This window comes from Hyperolius riggenbachi, chromosome 9 (genome assembly GCF_040937935.1).
Source record: "Hyperolius riggenbachi isolate aHypRig1 chromosome 9, aHypRig1.pri, whole genome shotgun sequence".
NCBI classification, from domain to species: Eukaryota; Metazoa; Chordata; class Amphibia; order Anura; family Hyperoliidae; genus Hyperolius; species Hyperolius riggenbachi.
In genome coordinates, this window is record NC_090654.1 from 172,387,177 (window position 1) to 172,406,624 (window position 19,448).

The 19,448-nt window shown below is 43.9% G+C and overlaps 1 protein-coding gene across 25 annotated transcripts in view; it reads right to left on the reverse strand.

The window, feature by feature from the left end:
- The window catches only part of ERC2 (ELKS/RAB6-interacting/CAST family member 2), a 1,931,514-nt gene that overhangs the window by 1,294,744 nt on the left and 617,322 nt on the right, over window positions 1–19,448 (reverse strand). For all 25 annotated transcript variants that reach the window (XM_068253678.1, XM_068253677.1, XM_068253691.1 and 22 more), the window contains one exon: window positions 17,426–17,593. In XM_068253678.1, the coding sequence (XP_068109779.1) occupies window positions 17,426–17,593 (168 nt within the window). The remainder of the gene's footprint in view (window positions 1–17,425; window positions 17,594–19,448) is intronic.

Here is a 19,448-nt window from a genome sequence, read left to right on the forward strand (position 1 = left end):
TGCATGCAAAAATCAGCTTCACTAAAATAAGACCAGTAAAAATGTGCGGATATTCCATATGTCATTAATAGATGCTCAGTTGCTCAGTAGTAACCTACCTAATCTAAGCTGGCAGCATACGTACACCCACGCATACACTCCCATGGCGCCCATGCACTCCTAGAGTAGCCACAGTCCAGTAGATGGTCAATGGATTCTTGTTGGTACGCTCCCCATAGGGGGCAAATAGTCCACCTGCACAGCAGCAATTTTCTTAGGTATACACTCGGTATAGCTTGCTTGCTATCAGAGGAGCACTCTTAATAGAGGAAAAGTCAATCTTACCACCTCCGTTGCAGCGACCTTCCGTGGGTACCCACTTATTTAGCTGTGCTGGGCAGAGAACGTGTACACATGGCAGGAGCTTCCAGCAATAGAATTGTAGGCGGGTCACGCTACAGCAATTCAGGGTGAGCCTTTGGTTATGTCCATGAAGGTAAAGGCAGTTTCACCACCAAGCGATAACCCCTTCAAAATATCACACCCGGCTCTATCTGTACTGTCGTGCAGAACCGGAACCTGCTAGTCTCTCACACTCCTCGGAGTGGCAATGGCGGCAACTCACAGGGATAGTGCTTACAGGACGCCAGTGGTAGTTCCGTTCTATCATACAGCGTGGGCATGACGTAACCATGACACATAGACTCCGCCCATCAACACGTTTCCTGCCCCTCACAGGCGCTTCGTTGGCTGAAGGTGTAATGGTTAAGGGCTCTGCCTCTGACACAGGAGACCAGGGTTCGAATCTCGGCTCTGCCTGTTCAGTAAGCCAGCACTAATTCAGTAGGAGACCTTTGGCAAGTCTCCCTTACACTGCTACTGCCAATAGAGCGCGCCCTAGTGGCTGCTGCTCTGCTCTGGCGCTTTGAGTCCGCAAGGAGAAAAGCGCAATATAAATGTTATTTGTCTTGTCTTGTCTTTGTCTTCGTCAGGATGTGATAACCTTCCTGGCCATAGGTGTCACCATGGCCAGGCAGCACCTTCCTGGCTTTCTCCCTCTGTGCTGAAGAGTATTTTGTGTCTTGCATTTTGACTTACATTAACCTGCAATTATGTTTCAGTTTATGAAGACAATACTGAATTTGCAGTTTAAGCTCCTTTTAGTTCACTACCAAATCCTGGTAGTGGCAGATCACCATAACTTCCCTGTGTATCCCATATAACTACATACTCCTAAATGTAAAACTTTTCAAGAACTATCTCACGCAACTCATGAACATAAAGTAAAAGTGTAATTTAGGAGAATAAAAAAAATATATATAACAACTAAAAGAATCTTTAAGAACTAGTAACTAGAACAGCAGAACGGGTTGGCGCATGGAGAATAAGAACTGGACCGTTACTGCCTGCCTGCTATTCCAGGAATTCTGTTCAGATATGACATAATGATATAATGCATTTCTCTTCTCTGTTTATCTCTCTTCCCCCTTAGTCTACTCCCATTACAAGCCCACTACCTTACCACATATGGAAACCATCAGTGATAGCCCACACTACTTTACTATTCTGGTCCTACACCTTCCTTTCCAGATGTAAAAAAGATCCTTAATGCAGTCTCCACATCTAGAAAAGCAGGTTGGAGTTCTTCGAGAAAAGACACTAAAATGTCAGTATCCCTTTCCCTGGATGTTAAATTTTGTTACAGCGCTTGTTATAAATTTGTACAGCTTCGAATTAATTGAGCATTTTAATCAGGGAGAATCTTTTGCTAGCTCTTCAGATAGGATGGTGATAAAACAAGGAATTATTGTAGCTGTAAAACTAGAGATGTGAAAAATGAATGGATTGAAATATAGGATATTCTCTTTTTCATAAGTTTAAATATTCCATTATGAAGCCTATAAAACAAGATGGATGTCCCATGACCAAGGGGAGCCTATGGATTTGCAGACAAATAATGGGTACATAGTAAAAATATATTGAAAAAAAAAACCCTAGATAGCATTTAATGCTCAACTGGAAGCCAGACAAATACGGTACTAAGCATGTAGTTGAAATTGCATATTATGCAAACTATCTCGCTAGCCAGCACATTTTCATCAAGGTGTTACTGACAGTACTGGGCAGACTATGGAGTTTGATCAGCTCAATAAACAGTTTCTTTGTCTTTGAGCCTAAAGATTACAAATTGCAAATACAAAGTTTAATTAAATTATACATGTTACATCTGCATATGAAATGCATGCACCAACCTGGTTACTGTGAAATGCGGTTAGCAGTGGCGTCGCTAGCCCTATTTTAGGAGGGCCGTGCCCCCAACATGTCCTTAGGGTGCCCCTAATGTATTTACACGGGTGCCCAACCGCTGCCCCCCCCGGCCGCCCGCTGTCCCCCCCCCGGCCGTCCCCGCTGCCAGACAGCCCAGCTTCAGACCTCCGACCAGCCGGCGACCACTAGTGCGGGCACTAGGACCTAGCGGACACCGCACTGATATGCGGAAGTGAATTCACTTCCGCATATACAGCGTGGTGGGTCCGTGCGCCTGCTCTAACTGGTCGCCGGCTGATACTGAGGTCTGACGCTGCTGGCTGTCGAGGTGAGGGGGGCCCTGTCACTCACTACCTAACTGGGGGTCCCTGTCACTACCTAACCTGGGGGGCGCCTGTCACTCACTACCTAACTTGGGGGTCCCTGTCACTCACTATCTAACCTGAGGGGCATCTGTCACTCACTACCTAACCTGGGGGGCGCCTGTCACTCACTACCTAACCTGGGGGTCCCTGTCACTCACTACCTAACCTGGGGGTCCCTGTCACTCACTACCTAACCTGGGGGGCGCTTGTCACTACCTAAACTGGGGGGCTCCTGTCTCTACCTAAATTGGGGGCTCCTGTCACTACATACACTGGGGGGTCCCTGTCACTACCTGCACTGGGGTGCACCTGTTACTACATACACTGGGGGGCTCCTGTCACTAAATGAGCTGAGGGCTCCTGTCACTACCTGAGCTGGAGGGCTCCTAACACTACCTGAACTGGGGGGCTCCTGTCACTACCTAAACTGGGGGACTCCTGGCGCACTACCTTAACTAGGGGGCACCTGTCACTAAACTATCCAGGCCAGCCAGCCCAGCATCACCACCAGTCAACCAGCCCAGAATCATTCTCAAAAAGGCCACAGCATCACCACCAGTCAGGCCAGCATTTACTTCAACCAGCCAAGCACAGCGCTGCATTACTGCCAGCCAGGACACAGCATCACCGCCAGCCAACTCAGCCACAGCACCGGCCACAGCATCGCCGCCAGCCCGGCCACAGCATCCCCGCCAGCCAGGCCACAGCATCAGCGCCAGCCAGGCCATAGCATCACTGCTAGGCCTTTCAGCCCACACATCATCCCCAATCCAGCCAAAAACAGTATTGCCAGGCACAGCAGCCAGTAGAGGAGAATTCAGAAGCCAGGTGAGAGGTGTATACCATATTAAGGGGGCATTCTGCCTATGTATGTGAAATGCTGTCTATTTATGTGCCTCATGACTGCTGAATGTGTCTTGTTGGGGGCCTCATGATTGCTGAATTTGTCTTGTTGGTGGCCTCATGATTTGTTGGGGGCCTCATGATTGCTGAATGTGTCTTGTTGGGGTCCTCACGATTGCTGAATTTGTCATGTTGGGGGCCTCATGATTGCTGATTTTGTCTTGTTGGGGGCCTCATGATTGCTGAATTTATCTTGATAGGGGCCTCATGATTGCTGAATCTGTCTTGTTGGGGGTCACAAGATTGCTAACTGCGAGACTATGGGAAACGCTGAATCATCATCATAGGAGACAATAGCATTAAACCTACTTTTTTAGCTTTTTAAAACAGAAAATGAAACTGTGAGGTTCTAAAAAAAATGAATACATTTTTTAGGAGTAGGATGGATAAAATTGTTTATCTTCACAGTTTATTTTCAACTTGGATTTTCCATAATGTTCATATAAGTTAAAACGTTTGTACAGTATTTAGTTTAAATTTCTGTTGCCACTTTGCGATAGATAAGTGACTTTTGGGTTGCAGTTTAGGCACTCGACCTCCAAAAGGTTCGCCACCACTGTCCTAATCTAATGTCCCACCATTGCTAAGCTCATGTAAATATGTCTCCACCCGTGACCACACCCACATTCTGGTCCATGGTCACACCCATTTTTCGGCACCGCACAACGTAACCCTCATATTTTTCGGTGCGCTAGCTGCAGTGTGCTGATCTCTGCTGCCTACAGTATGTACAGTATAAGCTGTTCTCTAGTGCCTGCACTATGTGCTGATCTACCTCCAGTGTGTACAGTATAAGGTGTTACTCTGTTCTTTTACTGATTATAAACCAGCTGTATTGTATGCTGATTCCTGCTACTTTCAGTATGTACAGTATTAGCTGTAAAGCCTAGTACACACATACAATTTTGATCAGCCAATTTTAGCTCTGTTCATCACATTCATTGTCTGTTGGCCCACTTACTGCATGGAGGTGGTAAAATTGGACAGTGATTGACCATTCAAAATTGTATGTGCGTATACATCTTTGAGCTATGCCTATACTGATTTTAAATTATCTAAATAAAGGACAGGGGGCTCCATCCAATATTTCGATAGGCAGGCCCGTTATCTGTAGCCTGCACCGCTGCGAAGTTCATGCACATTTGGCCCCACCTATGGCCATGCCAATTTTTGCAGCGGTGCGCGCATATACCCCCCACCTAGTGCCCACAGGTGCCCCCGATCTCCAAGGACCCTAGAAAGGGCCCTGGCGGTTAGTAAGAGAAGAGAAAAAGTGTAAGGTGGGTATATAGCCAGAAAATACATTAAAGCAGACCCGAACTCTTGCACAGCTCACAAGGAAAAGTTTTCATTCCACATATGAATGCTGTATACATCTTATCAGTCGCTGTGAATGAGAGCACCATGGCTCTACCTGTACAGGGCGTAAGTATTACTTTTCTCCCTTCAACATAATCCACATAATACTTCAGGCTTTTTTCAGGATTTCCGTATACTGTAATGAAGAAATTTCTGCAGAAAAAATTATTATGCTGTGCCTAATCTTTTATAGCAGAGAGTAGGTTCTGAGTTTAGATCCTTTTTTAGTGCTAGGTAGCTGCATCCTAAGAAAATTAAAGCTCCTTTTTAGTTTTGATTTATGCCTTGAGCCAGGCCCAGATTTACATCTCAGGAGCCTATAGGCACAGATGTCCTGGCACCCAGACTTTGCCCTCCATGAACCTACAAACCCCCTCTGAACCGCTGGCTGTCCCAGCTGTCACTTCACACTTAGTTCCTTTGCCAGTCATAGGTATCTTCAGGTGTACCTTAGTACTATGTAGCCAGAGCTAGACAGTATTAAGTAGCTACAGGCAGGGCCGGGCCAAGGCATAGGCCGGAGAGGCTCCAGCCTCGGGGCGCAGTGTAGGAGGGGACGCACAATTCATTCAGCTGTCATTCCTAATTGTGTTTAACACAGAAAGAAATAAGAAAAGGGGATACATAGCAGTTACTGCAAGCCAGATAACTAGATATTAAGGTGTTGGGGAGGTTATGGGCCCCGTGGTACCTCTTAGTATAATAGCAATGAGTGTGTGACAGCTGGGGTGGGAGGGATGGAGGGGCGCACTTTGGTGTCTCAGCCTTGGGTGCTGGAGGACCTTGTCCCGCCTCTGGCTACAGGTGCCCCCCACTGAAGGGAAATCTGTTCAATGGAATGCCAAGAGCTGGGTGAAGAACCTCTCATTTACACTTCGCTTGGGACTTTGCATGAGTAACGCAGGAAGGAGGCACTTGGGGAGGGAAGTAAGCCGCCTTTCCATCATCAGCTGCCTGTAGGCATGTGTCTACAGTGCCTTATGGTAAATCCGACCCTGCCCCCAACAGTAGCTAACCATTTCAGGAATGTTTTTTATTCCTGAAAAGTCTAAAAAATATTGTGATCATCGCAGGCCATTTTTATTTTTCTCTTTGGTGTCTACTGAAGGTGTGATACCTATTGGAAGGGAAGATATGATGGCATGGATAAGCTGCAAGCTCATTATTTTCTCCCCATAGGTAACAAGATTTGGGCCTCACTTAGGAGGGGGGTCTCGCTGTTCTGCTGGTAGCCGACTCTCTCCGCTCTCTCTTGTCACCATGGTTACCCCGGTGGGTGCCTCTTATACCGCCAGAAGTGCCCGCCGGAAGTATCCATGGTGGTAGGATGTGAAATCGGTGACAGGAGAGAGCAGCGAGAGTCAGCTTTGGATCGGGGGCATGTACATTTCTAAGGACAGCCTATACCTTGCTTACCTATACCCTGGCACCTTTATCTGGCTACCTATACTGGGGGCACCTGTACTTGGCTACCTATACTGGGGGCACCTATGCCTGACTACCTATACTGGGGCACCTGGCTAGCTATACCGGGGGCACTATACCCAGCTATCTATATTGGGAGCACCTATACCTGGCTACCTATACTGGGAGCACCTATACCTGGCTACCTATACTGGGAGACATCCATACCTGACTAGTACAGGGAAGTGGGACCAGAGGTGGCACAAGGCAGGGGGGCCCGAGGTGACACACAGGGGGGCAAAAGTTGACACAGCAGGGGGACAAAAGGTATCACTGACAAGGGAGACAAGAGGTAACACAGAGAGGGCAAAATAGGCACAGGGGGAACAGAGGGGGACAAAAGAGGCACGAGGAACAGAGGCGACATAGATGGGGACAAAAGAGGTACAGGGGAAACAGAGGGGGACAAAAGAGAATGGTTTCATGATAAGAACAGACCTACTGTCCATATCTCATTCGGTAACTGGGGACTATCTGTATTTCACTAGTCACTAGTTTGGTTCTAGACATACAGACTAACCAGCAAGCTCATGGTGACCCAGAACTCATTGGAGTGTGTAAGGGACTACAATGGTCCTAAAAGCCCCCTTACTAAGATGTTAAGAAAAACAAAAATTTGCTTTCCTAAAACAGAAAGAATTTGCGATAATTCAGGTTGGAGTGAGCTCGAGATGTCTCCCAGAGCACCACTGCTGAATATATGCAAATTAACCATTGTACCCTTAGAAGACCCTTCTAGACATATACACAGAGGTCTAGATAAGACGTAGTAAAAATGGAAGCTAAGGTCATACACGTGAGATCAGATGGTTGAGGTACACAGGCTGAGACAAAGGCTAGGTCAATAACAGGCTAGGGTAATACACAGGCGATCAGATGGCTGAGGTACAAAGGTTGAGACAAAAGCTAGGTCAATAACAGGCTAGGGTCATACGGAAGATCAGATGTCTGAGATACAAAGGACTAGGCAAGAGAGTGGTCAGTAAAGCTAAGGTCAAATCTAAAGTCAGTCAGGCTGTCGCATTAATATACAATAATGGAGCAATGAAGTTGCATTGAAATAGAATAAAAAGTTTATCACTGAGTGACAAAGTGCCTAGCAGACCAGCGTACTGATTGCTATCACGGGCAACGAGTGAATGAGAGACAATGGTTTAAATACTCTTAGAGCCTGCCCCAGGCTGGCCCCAACCCAATGCAAACAATCACAGCAGGCTCTAATGAAAGTGTCAGCTGACAGCGTGTCAGCTGACAGACGGCCGCCTACTGACGTCACCAAGGATTCCCCGAGCGTCCTGGTTAACGTGGACGCTGGGAACGGGGCAGGAGGAAGTGCGTCGCCCTGAAGAGGAAGTGCCAGGACGCGCGCGCGAGGCTGCCGAGGAGGGAACATGTGGGAGCCAGCAGGTGAGTTCCTTACACTAGTATTGAGTATGACCTTTTTTGCCATAAGAACTGCCTTCATTTTTCATGGCATTCTTAAGTGATTGTTGGTCCATATTGACATGATAGCATCATGCAGTTGCTCTACCCACGTAATGTCATGGTCACCCCCATTTTTTCACCCTGGCGCGTTTAGGTGGCGAGTCCACATTCATTTTTTGTCCTTCGAGGGGATGGGGGGTTATAGGCTGCTTGGGGCCACAAAAACCTTAGCTGTGCCCCTGGGCATGACTGATTTGCCAATTAAGCACACTCCTCTTGGAGTCAATGGAAGCGGGTGGCCTTTGGCTAAGAGTGAAATGATAACTAAGTTTGCAGTATATATGTTTAATTAGTGGTCCATCATTAGTTTGTCAGCCCATAGGCTCCAACTGGTCTTGGGACAGCCCTCTCTTTTTATAGGCCTTATAATGAAATATATAAAACTGAAGAAGAAAATATCCTCTTTTGCAATCCATTCATTTTTCACACCTCTGCTTTTACAGTAACTCTTTTTTATCCCCATTCAATGAATCTGAAGTTGTACACAGGGCTGTGGAGTCGGTTCAAAAATCTTCTGACTCCTCAGTTTATTAACTACCGACTCCAACTCTGACTCCAGGTGTCCAAAATAGCTCTGACTCAGACTCCTCGACCCAGACTCCTTAGTCTAATACTTACCAGGGCTGTGGATTTCGTACAAAAATCATCTGACTCCAGCTCCCCAGTTTATAAAACCATTGACTCCAACTCCAGGTACCCAAAATTGCTCCGACTCCAGCTCTGACACTACAGCCCTGGTTGTACAGACTTATAACTGTAGCAAAATGTAACATTCAGGAAAGGAATACAAAAATGTAAGTGTCTTTCTTACTCCAACCTCCTCTTCTCAGCACCACTGCTGGCCTCAGTGAAGTATGAAGGGGTGTGACCCCATTCAATCAAAGTGAATGGAGTAGCCCATCTCTGCTGCTCTCAAATGCATCCACACACTTTATACACAGTGCAGCATCATGCTGCAGAAGGTATATAAATGGTGGTGCTTAGTGGTGCATAGGTCAATATGCTTATGGTACTTGACTGTTCAAAGAAGGATATCCTATATAATAAAATGCCTGTCGCTGCATCCCCTTTTGTCCCTGTGCGCTGTGACTTGTGCGCATGCATGGCATGCGGGTGAACTTTACACAGCAAAGGAGGATGGGTGGCCACTGTGCACAGGAGTGTTCGTGCACGTCCAGTGGGTTGCGGCCTTGTGTGTGATTCGTGGTCATGCACAAATTGCAGGGGGGGAGGGGAGGGGGTAGGCCTAGTGCCCGTTTTTCAATAGATGGGCCTTTTAACTAGTCTTTAATAAAAATCAAAACTGTAGAGGGGCTTTAATGACCAGTACTGCTACGTCAGATCGACAGGTTGAATTCATAATTTCTAACAGCTCCCATCAGGTTTCCGATACATTTTCTGATCACTTCTGAACAAAATCAATTGGAAAATCGATGGGAAAACTGATCAGACCTGCTGGAAATTATCAATTTGACACATCCATCTGACAAGAAATTGCCTGGTGTGTACCAGGCATAAATGTTGATTCAAGGTAGGGATTAAGTGCTTGAGCAAACAGTGATGTGACTGTCAAGTGATTAGTGTAAAGCTTTGAAAAAAGGAAAAAACAATGCTCAGTACCCTTGTGATACCCAGTATTAATGTCCTTAATGATGGGAATACACGTTCATTTCTGCCGTGCGTTTCTGCTCTCGATCGTTTTTGCCGCTCGATTCTGCAGTCGATTCTCTTATCTTCCACTCGTTTTTCTTATCTTTTTCCATTCACTTCTATCAGAAAATGAGCGGCCAAAGAATCAAAGGGGAGATCGGACATGTCGGAAATTCTCTATCGAACCATCTAATCACCTAACAAAATGAAATGTGTATTCCCAGCATTAAGGACATTCAGTATTCAGACAGGGGTGTGAAGCCATGCCCAGTCATAGAGCCACCAGCCCAAGATGCAGGAGAGATGATTTAAAGAGACTCTGAAGCGAGAATAAATCTCGCTTCAGAGCTCATAGTTAGCAAGGGCACGTGTGCCCCTGCTAAACCGCCACTATCGCGCCGCTAAACGGGGGTCCCTTCACCCCCAAACCCACCCCGGCAATCGTTGGTCGTAGAATTGGTCGTTCCTGGAGGCAGGGCTAACGGCTGCAGCCCTGCCTCCAGTCGCGTCTATCAGCGGCGCATCGCCGCCTCTCCCCCGCCCCTCTCAGTGAAGAAAGACTGAGAGGGGCGGGGGAGAGGCGGAGATACGTGCTGACAGACGGCGTGGGGCAGGGCTAACCTCCGCAGCCCTGCCCCACACCGTCTGTGGGGCAGGGCTGCGGTGGTTAGCCCTGCCCCAACCAGGAAGAGAGGATGCGCTGTACGGAGGGGGATTTGGGGGTGAAGGGACCCCCGTTTAGCGGCGCGATAGCAGCGGTTTAGCAGGGGCACACATGCCCCTGCTATCTATGAGGTCTGAAGCGAGATTTATTCTCGCTTCAGACTTTCTTTAAGTAACTATCCAGCATGGATATAGAAGATACACTACTGCCAATGCAATCTATTTTTTATTTTACTTTAACCACTTCACCCCAAGGCGGTTTTAACCTTAACGGACAAGAGCGATTTTCACCTTTCAGTGCTCATCCCTTTCATTTGCCAATAGCTAAATCACTACTAATCCCAATGAAATGATATATATCTTGTTTTTTTCACCACAAATTGGGCTTTTTGGTGTTGATATTTGTTTTCAGTATTTACTTTATTTTCTATGCATTTTAAAGGGAAATACAAGGAAAAAATGAAAAAATACACTATTTCTCCAATTTCGTCCCCTATGGTTTTAATATAAACACTGCTACTGTACATAAAACCCACACATTTTATCTGCCCATTTGTCCTGGTTATCACAAGATTTTAATGATGTTCCTAGTACAAAGTATGATGACAATATATCATTTCGAAATAAAGGTGTATTTTTTTGGGTGTTTTTTCGGTTCACAATTTTCACGTGCACGTGCACCCATGGGAGCGTGCACATGCACCCGCAGGAGCGCGCACGTGCACAGTGGCAGCAGCATTGTCTGACTTAAAAAAACGTCCTGGAGCCATTAAGAGGCTCTAGCAGGACGTTTTTATAAGTCAGGTTGTCAAAGTGGTTAATAACTTAATTTCCTCTTTAACCCATAGACTGATAACTATTTAAAAGAAAAAAAAAAAGAAACTACATGGCAGTGCTAGCTATGGTTGAATTGTGTTTATTAAATGTCTTGCCCAAATCTACATGTAGCAAAGTCCACATTAGTCAGCATGGGTTATTACTGAGATGCAAATACATTTGAAATGGCTGAGAATTATACCAATTATTATGATACAGAAATCTTTAAAATTTTGCAGTGAAAGCATTTGATTGGTCCATTTTCAAGCTGAAAAGATCTGCAGTGACATTTGCATACTTCTGCATCAACTAAGAATTTTTTGCATATTTCATCATTTGCATATTTCAAGTCAGGTAGAAAGTGGACACTGAGCCTAAACCAAATGTCTTTAGACGTCCATGGCAAAGGAATATGGGAAATAAAAATGCCTATATACCTCCACGGCAGGCAAAAATAGTGTTGTTCTAAAATGCCTTTAGACGCCCATGGCCTATGGATGTGGAAACACAGAAACGCCTATAGACATCTGCAGCAGTCTAAAGGTTAAGTTTAATAAAAACAATGCAGGTAAATAACAGGGCAAACTACTATCCCAGACTGGTAGACCACCATAGTTAGAACAATTTTAGACTGGACATTCAGATTAACACAAATGTTTGAGACTGGCTCTTTTTAAGGGATGACCATGTGAAAAAACCTTTTGAACTCCCTTCATTATAAATATATTAGGGTAGAATAAGCAGCCAACTCCCATGATATATGCACGGACAAAGAAGACACAATGAACTTTATGCATGTGATTAATTGACCAACAATTAAAAAGCCAAAATAACTAAGATGAACCTTTTAAAGGTTAAACAATCAAAACTTTTGAGATGGCCACTTTGGGAACCATCAGGGTAATTAAACATGTGCTGAAACAGCAACACTTTGGCAGGATCGCGCCTTAATTTTTCACTGGCTCCTTCTCTCCAGGCATATTTTTATGATGTTACATTATAGATGAAACATATTGGGAACTCATTCCAGCCCAGCAATGGCATTACCGCATTCTGCCGTAATGAACCATTAAACAGCTCAGCTGGAGCACACAACAAAGCAGCAATTATTTCCCACTCTGTTCTCTAGAGGAGAGACGCCTAGCTCTATAAATCAATACGAGGAGACAGTCAATGTGGGGACTGACAAGAAACAAGATACATAAATTAAATATGACTATTTCAATTATTGTTCAGATTAGACTAGGAAGTAATCATCTAACTTGTACTCAATGAATGCAAAACCCTCTGTCACAAAGCAGGAACAGAGATAGACAAAAGGGTAAATTGATGCTGCTTTATGTACAGCTTCTTCCAGTGCAGCCTGAGCACTGAAGATGTGTTTGGCAGTGATGTTGCTGGAATGCATTTCTTTACAGTACTGCCAGATGCTTTCCACTTGAATGGGAAATATGTGTCCTATTGATAAGCAAAATTTATTTTATTTCTTCAGAATGCATCAAGAGAGCTGAAGAGCATAAATAACTTAGCATAGAGAAAGTAAATCTTCTTATCTATGCATCTGTACTGCTAGTCTGTGGATACAGCTGTATAATATGTAAAAGGAAATTGTCCAGTAACATCAAAAATTCCTAGCTAAAATTATGCACAAGAATCACCAAATTTACACAAAGTACACCTGAATCTAGAGGGAAATGGAGGCTGGCATACGTATTTCCTTTTGAACAACGCAAATTGCCTGACTGTCCTGCTGATCCTCTGCCTCTAATACTCTTAGCCATAGACCCTAAACAAGCATGCAGATCAGATGTTTGACTGAATTCTCTACATGCGTGTTTCAGGTCTGTGACTTAAAGAGCATCTCCGGCCAAAAAAAAGTTTGAATGTCAATACATTTACAGGTATGTAGTCTATGCACTGTGTACAGTTAGATGAACACATAAAGTTTACATCTGGTGCATCGTAGGGGATAGAACAGACTTGCATTTATATCAATAGCAGCACTTCCTTATTTCTAATATACACCCTCAGCATGGTGCCCTTCCCTCCAGCCTGGTTTCCTCCTCTGCCCCTCCCTCCCCTGCTCTCTGCCTGCCTGGATCAAATTACTTCTCTTTTCATAGTATGTAGAGGAGCGACAGCATAACATCTGCAGCATATCTTTTCATATCTGCTTGCTATAATTCTTATTTCAGATGCCTGTCTGTCTGCCTGCCTGGATTAGATCACATGGACATGGGGCTGGAGTTATGACATCAATCCCCCAGGATCCTTTGCAGCTATGGTTTGGAATGAAAAAAAAAAAACACTGGCCCAATTTCACACTGGGGGCAGGTATTTCAAGACCATATGTGGAATACAGACCCTAGGTGTGAGGAAATCACACTATATTATGTGATTTTATATATCTTGGCAACTTATTAGGTTTAACCACTTGACCACTGAGGGGTTTTCACCTGTCAGCGCTCCTCCCATTCTTTCACCAATAACTTAATCACAACTAATCAGAGTGACATGATCTACAGGGAGTGCTGAATTATTAGGCAAATGAGTATTTTGACCACATCATCCTCTTTATGCATGTTGTTTTACTCCAAGCTGTATAGGCACGAAAGCTTACTACCAATTAAGCATATTAGGTGATGTGCATCTCTGTAATGAGAAGGGGTGTGGTCTAATGACATCAACACCCTATATCAGGTGTGCATAATTATTAGGCAACTTCCTTTCCTTTGGCAAAATGGGTCAAAAGAAGGACTTGACAGGCTCAGAAAAGTCAAAAATAGTGAGATATCTTGCAAAGGGATGCAGCACTCTTAAAATTGCAAAGCTTCTGAAGCATGATCATCGAACAATCAAGCGTTTCATTCAAAATAGTCAACAGGGTCGCAAGAAGCGTATGGAAAAGCCAAGGCGCAAAATAACTGCCCATGAACTGAGAAAAGTCAAGCGTGCAGCTGCCAAGATGCCACTTGCCACCAGTTTGGCCATATTTCAGAGCTGCAACATCACTGGAGTGTCCAAAAGCACAAGGTGTGCAATACTCAGAGACATGGCCAAGGTAAGAAAGGCTGAAGAACGACCACCACTGAACAAGACACACAAGCTGAAACGTCAAGACTGGGCCAAGAAATATCTCAAGACTGATTTTTCTAAGGTTTTATGGACAGATGAAATGAGAGTGAGTCTTGATGGGCCAGATGGATGGGCCTGTGGCTGGAATGGAAAAGGACAGAGAGCTCCAGTCTCACTCAGACGCCAGCAAGGTGGAGGTGGAGGTGGAGTACTGGTTTGGGCTGGTATCATCAAAGATGAGCTTGTGGGGCCTTTTCGGTTTGAGGATGGAGTCAAGCTCAACTCCCAGTTTCTGGAAGACACCTTCTTCAAGCAATGGTACAGGACGAAGTCTGCATCCTTCAAGAAAAATATGATTTTCATGCAGGACAATGCTCCATCACACGTGTCCAAGTACTCCACAGCGTGGCTAGCAAGAAAGGGTATAAAAGAAGAAAAACTAATGACATGGCCTCCTTGCTCACCAGATCTGAACCCCATTGAGAACCTGTGGTCCATCATAAAATGTGAGATTTACGAGGAGGGAAAACAGTACAACTCTCTGAACAGTGTCTGGGAGGCTGTGGTTGCTGCTGCACGCAATGTTGATGGTGAACAGATCAAAACACTGACAGAATCCATGGATGGCAGGCTTTTGAGTGTCCTTGCAAAGAAAGGTGGCTATATTGGTCACTGATTTGTTTTTGTTTTGTTTTTGAATGTCAGAAATGTATATTTGTGAATGTTAAGATGTTACATTTGTTTCACTGGTAAATATAAATAATTGAAATGGGTATATATTTGTTTTTTATTAAGTTGCCTAACAATTATGCACAGTAATAGTCACCTGCACACACAGATATCCCCCTAAAATAGCTAAAACTAAAAACAAACTAAAAACTACTTTCAAAAATATTCAGCTTTGATATGAATGAGTTTTTTGGGTTCATTGAGAACATGGTTGTTGTTCAATAATAAAATTATTCCTCAAAAATACAACTTGCCTAATAATTCTGCACTCCCTGTATATCTTGTTTTTCTCGCCACCAATTAGACTTTCTTTGGGAGGTACAATATGCTAAGAATTATTTTATTCTAAACACATTTTAATTGGAATAATAAGAAAAAAATTGAAAAAAATGAATTATTTCTAAGTTTTCGGTAAAATATTCTACTGTGGATAAAACCCACACATTTTATTTGCCCATTTGTCCCGGTTATTGCAACGTTTAAAATATTTCCCTAGTACAATGTATGGCGCCAATATTTTATTTGGAAATAAAGGTGCATTTTTTTCAGTTTTGCATCCATTACTAATTATAATCCAGCAAATTAAAAAATAACTGTAATATACCCTCTTCACATACCTCAGTTCAGTCCCTATGGCAACTATTTGTGTATTTTTTATGTACATTTATATACAGTATATATATATATATATATATATACAGTATATATTTATATATATAAATGTTTGGGTACTATGGGGGAGTGTGGGAGATAATTTTAGATGTAAGTATAGGTATTTTTACTAAATAAAATGTGTTTTGATGTAGTTTTACAATTTGGCCACAAGATGTCCTCAGTCATTATTTCCGATTTACATACGTAAGGACGTGAATCGGAAGTAATGCATGAACTGTAACAACAGGAAGATACAATGAATACATCTAGTAGATGCCAGTTTTCATTGCTACGGGGACTTAGATAAATGAATGGAAACTGCGTTCCCATTTATTCATCTCCTCGCTAATGGGCGCGAAGGGAGCGCACAGCGGCTGCCCTCTGCTGTAGACTAAGATTTACGGCCCTGGGACTTCAAGTGAAGTTTTCCCAGGCCGTGATTATACTGCACAAGGTGCAGTAAGCAAACAGTAATTTATAATTTAGGTACTCTTTAAGGTCCATACACATGCTAGATGGATGTAACCCAACGGGGATCCCTCTGGCAACATCGCTGGGCCAAGGCTGTACAAATGCGTAGTTAGCCTGCAAGCTAACAACACATTCTGTTGCAATGTGGAGGGGCAATGGAGTAGCATAGATGTGACGTCACGCAGTGAGTGGGGCAAGCGGGGAGAACATAGGTATCGGCTGTCGCTTGGCAAAGTTGTTGGCCATGTGACGCTCTAGTGTCGGGGAGTGTTGAGCACACACAAGTTTGTCAGCAGAGGTGTTCATTATTGTCTTCCTCAGATGACTTTAATCCAACTGGCTTTTAGACACTACTAATGCCAGTAAGAACAGAAGGACTGTCAGGCAACTGGTATTATTTAAAAGAGAATTGTCAGTCTCCATAACTCTCTTACTTCAGGGGTATTTTAAAGTGTAATACTGAAATTTTTTAATAATAGCTGCCTGATTTCCCATTCCCCATAAAGAACCAACATCTTCCCCCTCCTACTCCAAACAAACAGACATGCCTTTAGCCTCTAACTGGATGGCTGTGGTAGGGGGCCTCCAGCTGATATGCCTCCAGCAAGCAGAGGCTAGACTTCTCTGTGGAGGACACAAACATTTCCACTGCTGTCCAGTCAGAGGTTGGAGGCGTGTACATTGCTGAATGTGAAGGAGAGGATGATGAAGGCCCAACACCACTGCTTTGGTGGTAATTTTGTGATAGTATGGAGCTCCTGTTAACATGGGGAAAAGGATATGCTGCTTTTGGACACATGATCCATACTAATGTGCAATAATGCTGGGGATGTGACTATTAGTCTGCAGGGCAAGCAGACTAGTGGGTCACCTCAAGCACACTAGCTCCAAGCCAGCATACCCCTTTAAGCAAATAGTGTTCTCCGGGGTGCCAGCAGAGAAATGACAGCAGAGCGCCCTCATCTGTCCAGTCGGTGCACTTCATCTGTATGTCATCTTTGCGGGGCACCTCTTCTCAGTGACCAGTCAGGTACTGCAGAAATCTACATGATGCTGTGCTAATGCAGTGCTTTACCTCCATAAGGGAGGGGATACAGAAAATCCTAGCAGTGACACATTTCACAACTAAAATAATGTATTTCTCATTTTTCTTCACCTCGCCACTTTTGTTTATGTGTTTTGTGAGAGGTGGGGTAAGTATGTATATTCTAAAATCTGCAAATCTACTATGTATTCCTATTCCTGTTATATATTCCTTAAACTAACCTAATGCACTCCCTTTTGCCTACCCAATAGCCCTATCATAACACTGAACTACCCTAAAGGATAACACAAGCAGCCTGTTCTTCCCTATGGAGAGGACACACAGTGTACAGCTACAATAGTGCGGAGTCAAGGTTTTGCGACTTGGTCAACTGTTGGAGTGACATCAGATGACACCTGTTCACATTCTAGAATCTAGATAGTCATCCACAACAATGATGTACAATGGTTACATATGATGAAAATCTAGCCTGTGTGCATAGCTTTAGTCATGAGAATACCTTTTTCTGTAAGACGTTAATTTTTCTCTCTTTGACTTCAAGCATGTCTTTCATATCTCTGATCTCCCCAGCTAAAGTGCCCTTCTCTTCTGTGAGGTCCTGGAGCTGTTTGGTTTTCTTGTTTAGGAATGATTCTTTCTCTTCCAGTCTGAGCCGTAAAGCATCTACCTAAAGAAACAAAATATAAATATTATAAGGGATCTGATTAGGGATAGTTTCTAAACATACAATAATGCACAAGTAAAAGCCTTACTCATACAAAACAATAGCATTTAGGTTGTCACTTTTCTTTTACATCTAATTAGCAAATAAAACATGAATTGTTAAAAACACACAGACTGGAAAACATGCAATCCTAAAACGTTGCTTTCATACTCATTTCTCAATTATCTGACTGGTGTGCGGAGCTCATCTGTCATCGATGGAGCTGGTGGAGCCAGAATATTGAAATCTACGCCCTGACCGAGATCACAGGCTGTAAACAGGACATAGGCTTCAATAAGTCTGTCTCCGGAAGAGGATAAACTCATTCAACTGTAGAAATGGTGTTTTCAACAAAATCTGAAAGCATATTATAAACTAAAGAAAATAGTACTCATAGATTAATTAGAATAACTGTTGTCACTATGATGCGTGCTTCTCTTCCTAGTTTTAGCTGTACATCAGCAAAATAAAGAGCCTCACTGTGGTGATGGTATTGCCATGCTCACAGGCCAAATTACAGATTTGTATCCTGTTGTTGTAATGAGAGTCCAATTTTACTTGACAGAAAGCTTTTAAAAACTCCACCCCCTATCCCATGAACACCCACTAGTTAGGGCCCATTCACACCTGAGCGGGAATCGCACGATTCCCGCTCACGGCAAACCGCTAGTGGTTCTGCAAGAACCGCTACACAATGTAGCAAGTGACAGTGTTCTCACTGCCGCGGTTGCGGTTAGCGATAACCGCAACCGCGCTGCATGCAGCGGTTTGCCGGCGACGAGCGTTCCGCGATTTGCGATCGTGATTAGCATGCATAGCACGCTAATCGCGATCGCTCCAAACCCGCCGCAGTGTCCAGTGATTTTTCTGCGCTGATCGCGGGAAAATCACTCCCGCAGAACGCCGGCGGTAATCGCCAGCGTTCTGCGGTTTTAAGTGTGAACGGGCCCTTAGTCTTTGTTTGCAGACTGTCTTGCTTTGCTTTTTTTTCAGACACAGCAGGGTGATGACAGGCACATGTGACCTTCAAAAACACACTGGAGAGGTTGAGGGATGGGTTACATACGATTTTATACACTGAGCAGGGAGGAAGTGGATAGGAAGATGATGAGTCTGTTCTGCTTCAGTGCTTGAGTTAACTTTTCACTTGCAGATGGAATAGTGGATGCACCAGCAGAGAGGTACTTGGGGACACTTAATCAACTCTTTGCTGGGAAAGGAACCTTATCTATCTGTGTAGCAAGGAACTACAAGACCCAGTTAACATACTTATTGCAAAAGGTACAGCCATGTAGTGCACATGACTTTGTGCATTGCTAATTAATGCAAATTTACTATGAAATGACTTAACTGGAGGCCATAACTAGGGCTTTAAGATGGTTGATACATGAGGTCACATATAAGGTATATGACTCTTCTTAGTCATTTCTGCTAAAGCAATATTAATTACTCCATTAAAATTCTATTTCTCAAGATTTCACAGCAACTGAAAGTTGAAGGATAAAGTTTCATTAACAAAAAAGGGACTACACCCTCCACTACTAATGATATATTAGACTGGCTGGCTCTAAACGAAATGTTTTACTTGGATTACAAGTATAAAAGGCAGGTGTTTTATACCGGTTGTGCCTTCAATGAAGAAGAAGGCCTTAGCAGTGTACAGGGAGGCCAAAGTACGTCGTCTGATGACTTCACAGCATCTTAATACAGAGCAGGATTCAAATGCTAGCTATTTTAAAAGTGCTTATAAACTTGTCATGGAAGCAAATTCTACAGGACGGCGGAAACGGTGAATGCCATTTTGGACCCGACAGGCATA